The sequence below is a fragment of the Haliotis rufescens genome, unplaced genomic scaffold (genome assembly GCF_023055435.1).
Source record: "Haliotis rufescens isolate VD_foot unplaced genomic scaffold, xgHalRufe1.0.p SCAF_2, whole genome shotgun sequence".
Taxonomy (NCBI): domain Eukaryota; kingdom Metazoa; phylum Mollusca; class Gastropoda; order Lepetellida; family Haliotidae; genus Haliotis; species Haliotis rufescens.
The window spans coordinates 40,951,884-40,968,635 of NW_025963890.1; the positions used below are offsets into that span (position 1 = coordinate 40,951,884).

At 40.2% G+C, this 16,752-nt stretch overlaps 2 protein-coding genes across 5 annotated transcripts in view; both read left to right on the plus strand.

Annotated features, from left to right (window-relative positions):
* LOC124127517 (BTB/POZ domain-containing protein KCTD7-like) overlaps positions 1–16,752 on the plus strand; it is a 47,543-nt gene that overhangs the window by 14,146 nt on the left and 16,645 nt on the right. The window contains exons 1-2 of one of the 3 annotated variants that reach the window (XM_048399981.1): positions 11,981–12,111; positions 13,294–13,303. The exons of 1 other annotated variant lie outside the window; for it this stretch is intronic. In XM_048399981.1, the coding sequence (XP_048255938.1) occupies positions 12,100–12,111; positions 13,294–13,303 (22 nt within the window). In that variant the 5' untranslated portion in view covers positions 11,981–12,099. Of the gene's footprint in view, positions 1–11,980; positions 12,112–13,293; positions 14,033–16,752 lie in introns of those variants that run through there. One more of the 3 variants, XM_046475084.2, reaches the window with a different exon arrangement.
* Positions 5,738–8,120, plus strand: LOC124114493 (BTB/POZ domain-containing protein KCTD7-like). Of its 2 annotated transcripts, none has more exons than XM_048399985.1 (2): positions 5,738–5,871; positions 6,838–8,120. In XM_048399985.1, exons 1-2 carry the CDS (start codon positions 5,866–5,868, stop codon positions 7,483–7,485), a joined length of 654 nt encoding a protein of 217 aa, XP_048255942.1. In that variant the 5' UTR covers positions 5,738–5,865; the 3' UTR covers positions 7,486–8,120. The 2 variants fall into 2 exon arrangements, with proteins under 2 accessions (XP_048255942.1, XP_048255943.1); XM_048399986.1 differs by having other exon boundaries at positions 5,753–5,952.

Sequence of the window (16,752 nt, forward strand, 5' to 3'; positions counted from 1 at the left end):
GGGCATCCTCTCACAATGTGTTGGGCAGTCTCATTAAATTCATTACATAATCTACATTTCATATTCACATTTTGATGCAAAATCACACATTGACGGTTTCGAGTTGGAAGTGACTGGTCCTGAGCAGCAACAGAAAGCCTTCTGTTTCGCTTTTCAGGCCAGACGACTTCATCCAAGTGAAGGACTCTGCAGGATGGCTGATCTTCCTAACATACTGCACATAAACCCGATGCAGTGGTCGTTCAGAAAGCCTCTTCTTGAAAAAACTGAGTCTGGGTCGATTTGATATGGCACTTCGCTTAGTTGACACTCATTTCTGTACCGTCCAGCAGTACAGAACCATCAACAAAATCAACACCGACATTGAGATTATGTCCCACATGCTTGGCTCGTTTTAGACCACTGTGGACTGCCTTGTTTTCATCATGAGTCTTGACATGCTTCACAAGAGGATCATCAGACAAATACATGTGTGCAAAAGTGCACAAAACAATTCTATCATGAAGAGCCTCCACATTAATCAAACCACGCCCTCCCATCATAATTGGTAAATATAAGCGATTGAGGGATTATTACTACTACTACTACTATATCTACTACTACTACTACTACGGGACATCCCTTTTCAATGTATATAGACTCAAACTCGAACAGGATACCAATGCAAGACAACTGTTAACAGAGCGATTTACGTTTTGCTGCTTCTCTAGGTTCTGAATTTCCTTGGGATTTCCGTGTCAGAATAGGTCCATGGTATGCCATACGTGTTGCAAGTGCCGACTAGGGTGGGTACACTGGCTGACTGTTTGCCACTTGTACCCGGGTTTTAGATGATGTTAAATAGCTGAAATATTGCTGACTGTGGTGTAAAACGAATCCGATGCCGATGCAGAAATTTTTGTCCCTTTTATATACCAGCCAGGACACAAACATTTTTAAAATTAAAATTGTTACATTTTGCTTTCTTTTTGACATATGTACAATGTAAAATAATGTATGTGTATATCGTTAATAGCTGAATTGATTAAAGCTTGGTGTATACTGGGTTTGTTTTCACTCTTAACCTGTTATGAACCCATTGTGAGAATGATGAAAAGGATTCAGAATTTAATGGTTGTCTTGGTAAAATCAAATTGTTCCTCGTGTTGATTCAATTACAGTAGAAATTTGACGGGCGTTTCCTGATCAGGACAAGAAAAAGGCCTCTTTCTTGACGTTTTGAAAAGTGTTGGTATTAATGAAAATGCATACATTTTGCAAGCATTCCAAATCATTTGGTTATATTTATATGTATGCCCAGTTTCGGAATGTTTGGAAATGTTGGTGAATTGCTTACACTTACATCAGTGTCCATACCCGCCTTTAATCCTGCAGGTGTGTTATGTCATATGTGCTAGGGGGTAGCGACACATAACCAAATTAATTACTTTTAGATGTGTACCGATGCATTTTATGTTAATTTGGACAATTTACGATTTCAAACCTTATTTCAAACGTTAGAAATGAAACATTTCCCTTAAACTTCCCGGTACAGAAATATTTAGGGAATTTTACAAATGCTTGACGCAGGTTTGGCATATATGAGATAAGATTGGCAAGAAATACCAAGAGAAATACAAGCCGAATCAATAACTTGTGTCACTTTATTTCCTTCCATGACCATGTACAGGCATCAATGCACCATCCAACCTTATGAAATACATTTGAAATATATGGCAAGTAACTAACTTGATCTCTGCATACGCTCGGTATCCCTGCATAGTCTGAAAACAAAGTCACAGCTCGTTAGGACAAGAAATGCTCACTACATTAGAGAGTGATGCTTTATTGCCAGAGGCCATAGGGAAGATAAAGCCTAAGCTTGTTTGTAACATTGTCACAGAGGACCATTTGACGAAGAAATATTACGACTCAAAAACTGTATGTTAAATGCAAGTGAACACGAACATTTAAGTGCTTACTTTTCGAACAACTCAAATACTTTCCACGAAAACATTTATGTGAACTTTTCGCTTGTACTATAACCGTCATAATTTGTTTAGGCCTTCATTTTAGTTAACCACAGTTACAAGACTTACATATAAAATGGTACACCGACTTCAATACTCAACACATGTTTGCATGTCGGTTTACGTTTAAATTTCTTGCTTCTAGTTTCATCAACATCATGCTTCTTACGCATCATTTCACTTTGTAAGGGCTAATGCATCAAGGATATGTACTGTCATTTTGGTTACCACATATTTGCACCCAGTAATATTCCAGCTGTATGGCGGCGGTCTGTAAATGATCGAGTCTGGACCACAGAATCTAGTGATTAACATCATGAACATCGATCCACGCAACTGGGATACGATGACATGCATCAACCAAGTCAGCGAGCCTGACCATCCGATCCCGTTAGTCGCCTCTTATGACAAGCATAGTTGCCTCTTACAGCAAGCATACAAGCATAGTCACCTACATATTTGTGAAACAGCGGGAAAGATTAGTGGATATATAGCACAGTCAGCCTTGTGATAAAGAAGATCCCCGTGTATGACTATGAAATTCCGAATGCTGCAATTTCATAATAGAAAATAGTAACAGCGTATATCGCCAATACCAGTTGTATATTACATCGAGAATTGTAAAAAATCAATTTTCCACCATCAGGTTACATGTAGTCAGATTTGCAATTAATTACACGTATAGACATTAATAGACAAACGTGTTAGATGCATTAGGTACACAACAGGCGTTACAGCGAGTACAGGCAATGATGCAGCAACACACTTTGCTTTGATTCCCTGAACAGGCATGATTACAGCAGGGCCATCTTTTTCATAGACATTCTTTGCAAAAACTTTCCCAAAGTGTAGGTCCAAAAATGTCTGATAGTCGTTGGTGCCAGTGTAGTCGGCAAACAACACTGATACATGTACACCCTTTCCGTCAACGAAAACCGTCATGAAAATAGTATCCATCCAACCGATCTTCCGTAAAGTCAACAGAAGCGGTAGTACGAGACCAATTGGCAATGATCATACTTTAACGAATCATTTTGGATGTCTCGGAACCAAATGTTTCTCCTGTCATTCCAACAACCTAAATTTGTTGAAGTGTCTAGTTATGTTTTCAACAGTTGCGTTTATCACTGCTGTGCTAACTACTGATATCAAAAATTATTTCTGCACATCATCGATATTGTCAGGATGGTGAGGTCCAATCATCTCCGTACCTGAGATATCGGTATTGTGTGCTGGGGTAATAGAAAACCCAGATGCATTGGCGCATTTGCGCTTAATATATTTCTTTATTTTTTCCTGTTCAAGTACTTAGTGTCCACAGGAGTTGAATACACAATCTAAGCGGGTGGTTCCCAGTTGGTACTTGTTGCTACCCTGTCTGGCGTTTGGCAGAGATTAATATCATGAGCATCGATCCACGCAATTGGAATACGATGACATGCATCAACTAAGTCAGCGAGCCTGACCACCCGATCCTGTTAGTCGCCTCTTACGACAAGCATAGTCACCTTTTACGGCAAGCATAGGTTGCTGAAGACCTTTTCTAACCCGGATCTTCACGGGTAGATGGAGGTTAGAAAAAAATGTAGGCCACAACAGAGAGTTCACATGTGGTAACAATGAAGACCACGTATACGGAGACAATCCTTGGCTGTAGAGTAACACCGGCTGTCTCTGTGAAGAACGGAACTAATACCCCTTGGCCTCTGACGGGCATCTTGTGTGCATATGTTTTTTTCCACTACATATTCCTCTAACAATCATTGAGGTATCATACCTGGAACATTATTTCTGAATGAACTGCATGTCACAATGATATTTGTCAACACATGAAACGTAAAAATGCTGTAATAGTTAAATAACGCAATTTGAAACATTACCAAAGACATTATTTACGATTAAGACTATTCAGTCTCTATTTGCAGACTATTTCACTAGATTTAGTTATATGCGCTTGTCACAGCTGTTTAATCCTTTTAATCCTTATCCTTACTGTACATCTGGCTTCATTACCCGTGTGTTCATTACCTGTGTTATTTGTTATACTGTTAACAAAGACAAAAAAGACGTTTCGGTGTAGATTCTAACACCGTTATAAGCATCATTTGCTTGATAACGGTGTTAGAATCTACACCGAAACGTCGCCCAATTGTAATAAAGAAGTTGCTCATCCATAACAATTTTGTCTTAGTTACCATTCCAACTTCTAAATGCCACTCAAAGATGTTATACTGTTGTTCATTTGGCTTCATCCAGGTATCTATATGCTGCTTGTTATCTATTACCTGTTGTTGGCAATGTTATCTGCTGTTTATCACAACATATCATGCATATATACCTCTCATCACTTGTTTGTTGTCACTCATATATACCTCTCATCACTTGTTTGTTGTCACTCATATATACCTCTCATCACTTGTTTGTTGTCACTCATATATACCTCTCATCACTTGTTTGTTGTCACTCATATATACCTCTCATCACTTGTTTGTTGTCACTCATATATACCTCTCATCACTTGTTTGTTGTCACTCATATATACCTCTCATCACTTGTTTGTTGTCACTCATATATACCTCTCATCACTTGTTTGTTGTCACTCATATATACCTCTCATCACTTGTTTGTTGTCACTCATATATACCTCTCATCACTTGTTTGTTGTCACTCATATATACCTCTCATCACTTGTTTGTTGTCACTCCATCTTGATAACTGTGTAAGAATCTACATCGAAACGTCGCTTTATGCAATTAACAAGAAGTTGTTATCCATACAATTGTACGTTCTCTTACTTACTCATCAACTTCTAGAATGCCTATCAAACAATTAGAAACCGCAATGCCGAGGGAACTGAAACTTTGGCACCTCGTGTAAGAAAAAACACAAATAAATAAAGCAAAATACGTCTTTTAAGAAAGCAGATATCTAGAAAACTAAACGGATTGAGGATATGTGATATACATGTACCTGTCTGACTGGGAAATGTTTTGTTTTGTCATAATTTGGGTAAAAGGTTTAAGCTTCCTTTTTTATTACGAGGCCCAGAGAGCTGAACTTTGGCAGAGGTGTATTGGACTCCACGTCACTGTAAACTGACAGTATGTGTATCATGACACAGACCTTTGAACATGCATATTGGTTACCCGTGAATGTGTGTCTCTGTCTGCCTGTCTGTCCGCTTGCTTGCTTATCTCAGCCCGGACCATAGTGCTAGCCAACTGAGATACCATGCCGCAGTTAAACGCGAATACCCCACTCAGACACAGTATACTGACCTGTCCTTGTGTATTCCCTTAATGATGAGCGCCAGGCACGGTAATAACAAGTGCCATTTATTAACGTCTTTTGGTGTGACGCGGGCAGGGTTCGATCCACCCACCTTCCGCTAACTGAGAAGACACTCAATGAACATGACCTATGAGGCTGAATCATGGTGGTTTGACTACGTATTACACTTAAAGCTCACTGAACAGAAATTTGTGAGCTACAGTGTGTTAGAGCTATGTTTTCAATTCCTTGTTTTTTATGACGGATTCATGGATTGTGACCGGCTGGGCTGGACAGAAGTAGGAAAGAAAGTGAGGCGTCCTTACATTTCAAGTGCTTGTGCGAGATAAATCAGTGTCGGCTATCCCTGTTTCGCTCGTCAGTGAAACGTTACCTTTATCTCGTGACCCATATATGATTACCCTGACGGCTGGGTGGTAGTATCAATCAGTGTATAGAGGAAGTGGCTGAGGGCGAGTCCAACGAGGATATCAGTGACGTGTTGATAACGGTGCAGTATCTACAATCTAGGCCATCAGACAACACAACATACGTCCGTTAGACTTAATCCAATTTCAGCTATAACATGGAGGTAACGTATACCTTGCCTTCTATACATGTCTGTTGTTTGAACGAGTGGCTAATAGTATGAGCAACGTGCCACGTCATTGGGGTAAGATGACATGCAGTGAACAGTCAGTCAGTATGACCACTCAATCCCTCCCAGTCGACTCCCACGACAATTATAGGTTACTGGGGACCAAATTATATCCGGATTCCCCGCGGGGCTTTTGCAGGTGTACATTGTAGTCATAGATAATTCACAAATTCTATAACTTCTTGTCTTCGCTATATGGCTGAATAAGACCGACTCGACAATAAGGGTAACTCGCTCACCTCACTAGTGTAGCTTGATTTGTCTTAAAACCTTTGGACATTTGCTGAGACTCATTTATTTAGCAGGCAATGCACTTTTCTGGTAGTCAGCTTCTCACAATGTATAACAACACATCATTGTGGTAATACTTTAACCTATTATAACATGCAGATAAATGTATGTTCATGAGGAAATGTTCATCATTATTATGTGTTGCTTATGTGTCTCGTATGCCGAGCATATACACACTGGTATACATTTTTACATGACGACCACGGATGACATGTCGGGTGGCAGAGGGTATTGGTTTTCACTGCGTGGATCGATAACCTACGCTGTCGTGTCTAACTATCTTACCTCGCTATCTGTAGCATTTGGCTTGACATGAAGGCTATCGGATGGACAGCACGCAACCATTTATACTATTGTCAGTGTGTATAAGAAAGCAGATTGAAGTCAGGTTGGATGCTAAAATTACAAGGAACTGTTTGGGGCATTGTAATGGAAAAAACATACTTGCTATTATTTTCATAGATAGACAAGACATGCTTATGTCAGTCGTTTTCGTCTTGACAATTCAGCCCCACCTCCCACCTTATTTCCTATATACTGTTGTTATTCAGAGAGAAAATAATCATATATTTTTTCCATGTATGATATAAATCTTTGTATTTAATACAGGTTCCTGAAGTCATAGATCTAAATGTTGGTGGACGGCATCTGACCACGTCCCTTTCTACACTCCGCAAGTACCCGGACTCCAGGTTGGCCGCCATGTTCAGTGGAAGATACCCAATAACTAAGGACAAAGATGGCCGGTTCTTCATTGATGTAGATGGAGATACGTTTCTACACATCCTCAACTTCCTGAGGTTCCAGACGCTTCCACCGCCAGAAGCTGCGCTCGCGGTGCAGAACTATGCAGAACATTTCGGATTAAGGGAATTATGCAACAGGCAGCAAGAATGGGGGCCAGTGTTTGTGAAATCCTTGAAAGAAAAATGGAAAGGCAAAATAGATGGTTACGAATCTTGTCTTCGACAAGTTCGAGATGGATTGCTGACCTGTAACTTTGACAATGGCTATTTCTACATCCAGTTCTCGGATCTCTCTAAGCATATGTTCTCTCGGTGTAACGTTGCAGGCATATCTCATGGCCACCTTGTTATCAGTGTCACGTTCTACTCCTCGAAAACCCTGAGAAGCACTCTCATTAGGTTCCTCAACGATGACCTGAGACGTATCAATGTCTTTCTTGAAGGGGAGGAGGCATACAGACCGGAATCTTCCTGCGAGTGCAGAGTAGCATTCAGATACATCTTGAGATAATCTTGGACGATGTAGATCTACCGTATACACGAATCCACTCAGTCTGGTAACACTTCAAGAACACGAACACGAACAGTAACGAACAGTAATATTATTCAAAGGTCAATTCAGTTTCCCACCGGAAACGAACTGCATCACGTCGAGCTTTCCTCCCACATTAGTCTGACACACCATGATGTAACTGGAATACTGTTCAAAGCGGCGTTAAACCGAGGAGGCATACAGACCAGAATCTTCTTGTGACTGCAGAGTAGCATGCAGATACATCTTGAGATAATCCTGGACGATGTAGATCTACCGTGTACATCAATCGACTGCTGACGTTTCTAGAAACTTACACGAACAGTAATATTATTCAAAGCTCAGTACAGGTTCTCACCGGAAACGAACTGCATCACTTCGGGCTTTCCTCCCACATTAATCTGACACACCATGATGTAACAGGAATACCGTTCACTCACTGACTCTTACTTGAAACAAAAAAAACAGTTGTGGGTGACAGTTGTGACAATTGTATACGATTTCTTCATGTTAATTATGAGTAATTTAGATTTGAGGCTGCTTTTCCCAATATTACATACGTATCACAGCGTTGTAAATAAAGCATTTGCCTCACATATTGTACCCTATGATTAAACCAGCATAATTTTGCCACACTGTTGTTCTTGCTGTTGATTCTGAGCCAGGAATACCCTGACGCAACTATAGGTCATTATGCAAAATCATAGTGAAATTATTTATCAACAATAATATGGTTTAGGTCGGAGAAAACCCTCGAATCTGTTGATACCAGAATGGAAATTCAACCCGGTTTTTGTCAATGTGACTTGTACACAAGACTCGCACTGCAATGCCACGTCCTATAGTCAATATATATAGAAAGTGAGTTTGTACCCGTATAGATTAAATAGATACGACAATGTTGTGTAATTGCTTCGCTTCGCTAATTATCCTTCTGCGTTGCTATATGATTTAAAGACATTATTCATTTTAAGAATTGGAAACAAAAATATATAAAAATTTAATACTCGTACACTTTCCAGAACTCATTAAGTGCAAATTCAATTAGTATTTGAAACCCAACTAGAATAGTGCAATGTGTTGTCTGTGTTAATATGATAAATAATACAGTCTGGGCCAATGCTGCTATAGGGACAGTGTTTCAATATTTTGTGCCTCATGTGCCCCTCTGGCAGATGAAGGGGATAACGTATGTTTGTTGTTTAGTATTCTTGTTTAGCCTTTCTACTCTCATTTCAGTGCAAAATGTTATGGTATATTATTGGTTACGAAAAGCTTCAGCGTTTTGCTGCATACAATACAATTTCTTGAGAGGGGCGGTCGGGTAGCCTAGTGGTTAAAGCGTTCGCTTGTCACGCCGAAGACCCGGGTTCTATTCCCGACATGGGTACATTGTGTGAAGCCCATTTCTGGTGTCCCCCGCCGTGATATTGCTGGGATATTGCTAAAAGCGGCGTAAAACCATACTCACTCACTCACTCACTCAATTTCTTGAGTACAGTATTGGGACTGGGATAATAGGATGATATGTGCCATTAGAGGGGTGCATGGAATTTCGAACTTAGTAAAGGAACACTGCCACAGAACAGTACCCACGATAGTACTAGTTTATTCACCACGATAATTATTGTGTATTTTTTACACAGAACATAATCGAGTTGATTCAGAAGAAAATGCATACAGGGACGAACTGGATTATTTCCGTGACACAGCCATTTGTCTGGCCAATGTTCATCCGCTCAGAACAGCTTGAACCATGCGTCACATAGTGTTGGCACCGTGTTCACAGTACACAGTAGAAATCATGAATACTTTCCCATGATAATAAGTACATGTACATCTTCACAGATGGTCTTTCTGAAAAAATGGTACTAAATTGAAAAATGTTGAATACCTTGACAGTGACTCTTAATTTGATTAATTCAAATTGATTGATTCAAATTAAAATGATCGCATAAGTCGTCAATGTTGTTCTATTATTAAATCATCAAAAGCATCATGCCGTCACTTGTCTAAATGACTCACTGAACGTACTGCACTGCTTTCCAAATTAATGAAAAAATGGTTGACATGTTAACGTATCTAAATCTGAAGCCTGTCTCAAAACAATCCTTATGAAGAGAAATTGTCTGGGACCATATTTGCTCTGATAATAGATGGTGCCGGAACGTCAAAAACTGCAAATATGTTAATTATTTATATTGCGTTAAAATAGTATAGAAAGCTGTGAAATATCTCGAATAGTGTCATATGTAAGTTGTGTTGTTATTGTTGAAAATGTTATACAATAACATGCTCACATTTGTGTGAAATTGATCTAATAATAACATGTGCAGGGTGAAAAAGAAGCACAGGTCGGCAACAATCCATCCCTCGGCTGTCATATTTAGACGAGATGAGTGATCGAAATCCAAACTCGACAGCATACTCGTATAATCAAAGGGACAGAACCGTTTCCATAACTATAAAAAAGTCTCTGCCCAAACCAGAACCCTTTGAACGATTCCGACTATAGCATAGGAACAGGATTCCAAATATAAGATCAAACATTTGATCATGAAGACCATCCAGTGTGAGAAGCGTGAACACCAGCCATGAATTAACGCAAATCAGTATTTGACTGTGATTCGGTGCAGACTTATACTGCAAAGGCATACGTGTAACACTGTGAAAAGAAATGTCTCCGGTAGTGATGCCACACGGCTACAATGTTACAAATTTAGTATCGGGTGAAGGTTGGTTGGTTGGTTGGTTGGTTGGTTGGTTGTTTAACGCAGTACTCAGCAATATTCCAGCTATATGACGGCGGTCTGTAAAAAATCGAGTCTGGACCAGACAATCCAGTGATTAATATCATGAACATTGATCCACGCAATTGGGATCAATGACATGCATCAACCAAGTCAGCGAGCCTGACCACCCGATCCCGTTAGTCGCCTTTTACGACAAGCATATTCGCCTTTAACGGCAAGTATGGGTTGCTGAAGACCTATTCTACCCCGGAATATTCACCGGTGAAGGAGTGATATTAAAAAAACGCTTTCCATAATCATAAGAAATCTGCTAAAAGAACATCATAGTCTAGCCTGTTGACGCATTTCGTCGCATGACATGCTTTCCCTTTTTGCGAACACCTGGTGTGATAACTGATTTTTGGTTATCATAAATATTATTTTCACCACTATTTTGCCTTTTACGCTAAATGGAATCTGTTTCGGTAGATAATCGAGAATGATTATTCTCTAGCGTTGCCGTTTTATATTAGGTCTGGTGTATTTGATTATATAGTGATGGAATTAAGTCATAAAATATAAATATCGGCCAATCTTAGGCTAGCAACAAACCTGGTGAATATCACCGTGGTAGTAGTGGTATGGTCACGCGCCATACGAACTTATTCCCTGTCCCTTTCTAAACACCGTTTTGGAAAACTAGGGTCTCAAAGCTTTCTAAAGAAACCAAATACGTCTTCCTGTTTCTCTTTTATTTTGCCGGCTAGCTGAAGATTGCCACAAATCGGTGGTGGTGTGTGCTTGTGACATTACGTACTGTGTGTTAGTCATCAGGGATGAGTGAGTGAGTGAGTGAGCACAGGTATGGTGCTGACAAACCTAGAAACATAATCGGGGCGAACCGGGATTAGAACCCACAATCATAGGTTTCTGGCGTGCCCAACGGACGCAACTCTGCACAGCGAATCGCGGCGCCTGAGACGACTTGGCCACCCGTGCCCCCTCATCAGGGATGAACACTCCAATCACATTCGATGAAGAAATCGCCCTGTATACGTTTCGATTTTTACAGGTAATCAGACATTTTAAGTATACATTTACACAATTATTACCAGCTTTTTTGCTGACATGTTCAACAACATAGACATGACTTCCAGATTTCTTCGCGATTATCCGCAGTCAAACTTGTATGTTAGATTATTATCACAAAATGTCCCTCTCCTTTCCAAATAACCGACTCCATGGTATAGTGGTCAATGGTTTGATTCCCTGACGCGTCCTACCAAAATACTTGTTGTTACCTTGCCCGGAGTTCGACATTAAGGAGAAGAAAAAAGGAGTCAGTATAATATGTCTGTGTGGGGTATTTAGTGAACAAGCACAAGCACCCCCCCCCCCCCCCCCCCCATCACCCCCACCACCACCCCCACCCCCACCACCCCATCCCCCCACCCCATCCCCACCACCCCCCCTCCTCCCACGTGCATGTAAGTCTCTATATATGTGACATAATCACGACGTACAACCCCACTGTACCTTACACCTTTTGACAACAGCAGCTGTATATGTATGTATACCCCCGACTGATGCTGCAACAACGAATGTATGGCCTGATGTTTCAATCTGCCATTGTAAGGAATTAAAACAATTTGAAACGGATAGAAAACAGCTGTACGATTGAGCTGTCAACTTGCGTTGTGTCACGTGACTTGCATTGACCTTTGAACAGTGTGCAGCTTAAAACTACACGTGACAACATACGTTATCTCTCACGGAACAGGTCGGTACAAGGACATTACAGCAAACACTGTTATAATTATCAAGGACACTGTTATCAATCTAGCATCTGGTGCTTCGCAATATGTCTTCAAGTGTAAGTATTACTAGCATTAATTAATTCATTTTTTCCTGATGACAATGCAGCCTTAACATAGTATATCGCGCGATCTCCGCTCCAAAACACCTGTAGCGCGAGGAGTATGTCCTGTTACATTGTGTGGTGGTTCAGGTACATATTTGTAATATGAACAGCATATTGATCATTAACTATCAGATATGTAAAACAGGTAAGTGTGTAATAAATAAAAGTAGTTCAACTTTGTCAATTAACAGTGGACATAGAGTCAGGACAGAGAGCATAGCCTAACTGACCTACATACTTCCCCGAAATCAAACCGAAAGCGGATGTGCTTCTTTGCTTAGAAGTCGTCTTGACTATCCAGCTTTCTCGACTAACATAACGATTGATGTAAAGGGTGTGGAGGGTGGGTAAATATATCCCTTGGCGTGACACCAAAGGCGTTAAAAGACGGTATTTGTTGTTACACTGCCTGTCGTTCGGTTAAGTCGAAGCCAGTATAACGTGTCTGTGTGTGGTATCCATGTTAAACTGCGGTATGATTCCCCAATGCGTTAGCAATAACAAACCGGCATTCGCCCAAAGTAGTACAGGCACACGCAAGCACGCACGCACACGCAAGCACACACGCACACACACACGTACACCACATAATAATTATATACACCTTAAACGAAAATTCATTAATCACAAGTGAAGACCAAATTGCTATGCAATAAAAAAGTCAAATACTCATACTGCAATAATGATGTTGATTGTACCCATGCGATACCCTCACTTCATTTCAAATTGACAATAGCTAACCCTTTCATTGTACTGTCACATTAGTTTTAAACCAATATCATCTTGTCTTCCACCAGTTTCCAATCCCGTTTTTCACAATAAAGGATCTATGTACTTTACAAGGACCAAATGGTTTGTATGCCGGTACAGTGACCTTTGAACAATGAAGTGAATGTAAACACTCAGATGGGAAGGTAAATTTAAAATCCGCATTGTAAGTAGCAACCAAGTGGTAATGGCCAAGTGTTAGACCAACATAAACATTCCGACATATAATAATATTACATAAATATTGCACACTTTTGTGATTTGTGTCTCATCTTGTCCGTTTTCACGGAAAGAAGATTGTTCGTGTGTGAATTCATGTTCAACAGGATGGCGATAACCATATAATTATATTGTTCCACATTTCAGTTTCCTGCTGTAGTTGACTTAAATGTGGGTGGTCGACATCTGACAACCTCCCTGTCCACCCTCACCAAGTACCCGGACTCCATGTTGGCCGCCATGTTTAGTGGAAGACATCCGATAGCCAAGGACAAAGATGGCCGCTACTTCATCGATGTGGATGGGGATGTGTTTGTTCACGTCCTCAACTTTCTGAGATTCGGGAAAATGCCTCCACCCGAAAGAGCATCAGAGGTTAATGAATATGCGGATTACTTTGGATTACAGGAACTGAAGGCACCTATCACCGAAGATTTTAACAAAGTGATCTATGGTATATGGAAAGAGAAGGTGCCAAATTATCAAGGATACTGGGTAGAGGTGAAAAGACAAATAGGCGATCGCACCTCAAAATACTTTTACATTTACGTCGGGACATCCCGCAGTTGTGTTGAGTATCCGAGAAGAAGCACGATGTTACTTCATGATCCTGGTATGAATAACATTATTCGCCTCCACGTGCCACGTGATGAATTCACGCACCCTACTGTTCTTTTGAATCTTCTTGCAAAGGACCTGGAAAAAATGAACATCTTCACGGACTATTGTGAGACGGGATGTGTAAATTGTACTTGTCAAGCAGCCATGCGATTTAAGATTGGCAGGTGACAGTCGTTGGTACTAATCCGACTACTTGGTTTGGATGGTTGGTTTGTTGTTTAACGCCGCACTCAGCAATATTCCAGCTATATGACGGCGGTCTGTAAATAATCGAGTCTGGACCAGACAATCCAGTGATTAATATCATGAGCATCGATCCACGCAATTGGGATAGATGACATGCATCAACCAAGTCAACGAGCCTGACCGCCCGATCCCGTTAGTCGCCTTTTACGACAAGCATAGTCGCCTTTTACGGCAAGCATGGGTTGCTGAAGACCTATTCCACCCTGGATCTTCACGGGTCTAATCCGACAACTAATTTTCAAAATGGAGTGTGGATCAGCTGTGGTATGGATGGAAAGTTCTGTTACTTGCTGATCTAAACTTTCGTCTAAATACGGATCAAATCTCACAAGACCAATTATTGTTACGACACATTCATCTGATCGGTGTATATTTACGTTTCACCAACACAAGATATTGATGCAAGACAAGAGTTAACCTATCACAGAGCAAATGACATTTTTTGCTTATCGAGAGTCTTATTTTTCTTGCCCTTGCGCCCTTCATCGCCTTTGCTCTAAAAATAACAAGTGTATTTAATGACGGTGGAAATCCAATTAAGGTTAGTTTCCTTATATTATTTTCTCTCAGTTACCTATGGGATCAAAATGGTTTTAGTTACAACTTAACCAACTAACAATACAAGTCTCGATCATGTAAAGATAAAAGATTGAGAACAAATACACATAATATGGTGTGCTTATCTAAAAGGAATGTGACTCATCTGTATTTACTCTACAAGAACTAACTCCAATGCACATGTAAACAGACAATTAGAAAATTTCAATATTGTTGATTCGCATTTTGATATAAATGTGCGGTATTGGGAATTATTGAGTGTTGATTCTGCAGTTCTTGTTTACCTGGTTAGCTTATGGGTCAAATGCCGGGACTTAAACTCAGTGTCCTGGGTACAGAGCTGGCACATTATCAACTGGGCCACCTCCTCCCGATAAGCTCTTTGGGAGGTCGATTTGTAAAAGGATAACCACTAGCATTGTTTGGGGGACGTTAATCGGCTTCAGAAAACTATGAAATGTGCTGCATATTGTTGAAACATGCACGATCACACTCTATATAAAAGGCTACAAAAGTCGTAACTGTTTTATGTTGTTTGTTCCACCAGTGGGTATTAACCTCTGTCCTATGTGACAAATATACGTGTTCATATAATAACGAAATAAAGATTAATTTATTTTCTTATGTTATATATCATTGGATAGCTAGCTGATCGTGTTTTCATTTGATACCTATATCGTTGGTTAAAATAACTTTACACTGTCACGTTGGCGCTCTTTGTTGTGAGCTTTTGGCCTGATTTAGAAAATACAGTAAACTACGGTTATAACGAACACGCTTATAACGAACTGACGGATATAACGAACTCCTTTTTTGGTCCCGACTATTTGCTGTATATATGCTTATAACGAACTACGGTTAAAACGAACTAAAAATAGTAGTCCCTCTGAGTTCGTTATAACCGTACTTTACTGTATGAGAAAAAAAGTAAATATGTGAAAATTTATAAACTTTGAAACTCTTAATCTAAGAGACCAGAAATTGACATCGGAACGTTGGCATTACTTGTAACAAGCAGCACAATAAATAAAGCAAAGAACTAGAACCAGAGGACTGAAAATGGGATCAAACCATCTGTTACATAACAAGCCTCTGTATGCAAAGCTGAACAGCGACTGCGGTCTCTAAACTTTCACCAGGACACCGACGCTGTCGTACAAACTGGCACCCAGTTCCAGGGGTATCTTGCAGAGAGTATGTGATATACTAAGCTAGTGTACTTGAGGTTGACCAAGCACAGACGTCGAAGTGGGCAACTCACCGTGCAGAGTTGCTTCCCTTAGCTGTTATTACTTTGCCTTTAACGCCAAATGGAATGTTTCGGTAGATAATCAAGAATGATTATTCTCCTGCGTTGACGTTTTATGTTTAGTTCTGGTGTATTTGAATATATATTGATATAATGAAGTCATAACATATAAATATCGGCTAATCTTTACAAACAATGAGATCTGAATATATTGACAAAGATATCCTATATAATTTTCTTCCTATATATTCTATGATGAATAATGTTATAACTATATTTTTTATTTTAAATGTTACGTCCATTGCTTATGACGGTTTATAGAACCAAAGGGTTCCTTTCTATTCAAGTTTATATGCTTCCATTATGCTCGCGGAGTTTAACCCTTTGGCACTGACGAGTAATGCCCCTATTTATGAGTATGCTGGAACACCTCCCAACTGCATTTTAGGTCATAAGGGGAACATTTCCATGTGTTGTTCATATTGTATGCATGGCTCTACTCATGTGACTTTATTTAACAAAAGCTCGTTCATTTATCTGAGGGGGCACGGGTGGCCCAGTCGTCTGAGGCGCCGCGATTCGCTTTGCAGAGTTGCGTCCCTTGGGCACGCCAGAAACCTATGATTGTGGGTTCGAATCCCGCTTCGCCCCGATTATGTTTCGAGGTTTGTCAGCACCATACCCGTGCTCGTGGGTTTCAAGTGGTAAACGTCCAAGACCTGCATCACTTCGGGCTTTCCTCCCACATTAAGCTGACACGCCGTGATATAACTGGAATAATGTTTAAAGCGGCGTTAAATCCAACTCACTCACACATTTATCTGAGAATAGCTTATGTCAAAAAGTTTTCTGAGAAGTGGCATAGAAAGTTGGATGGTATCCCTGAAATACGGTCAAATATTTCCGCAAAGTGTCAGACTATGTTTACTGCT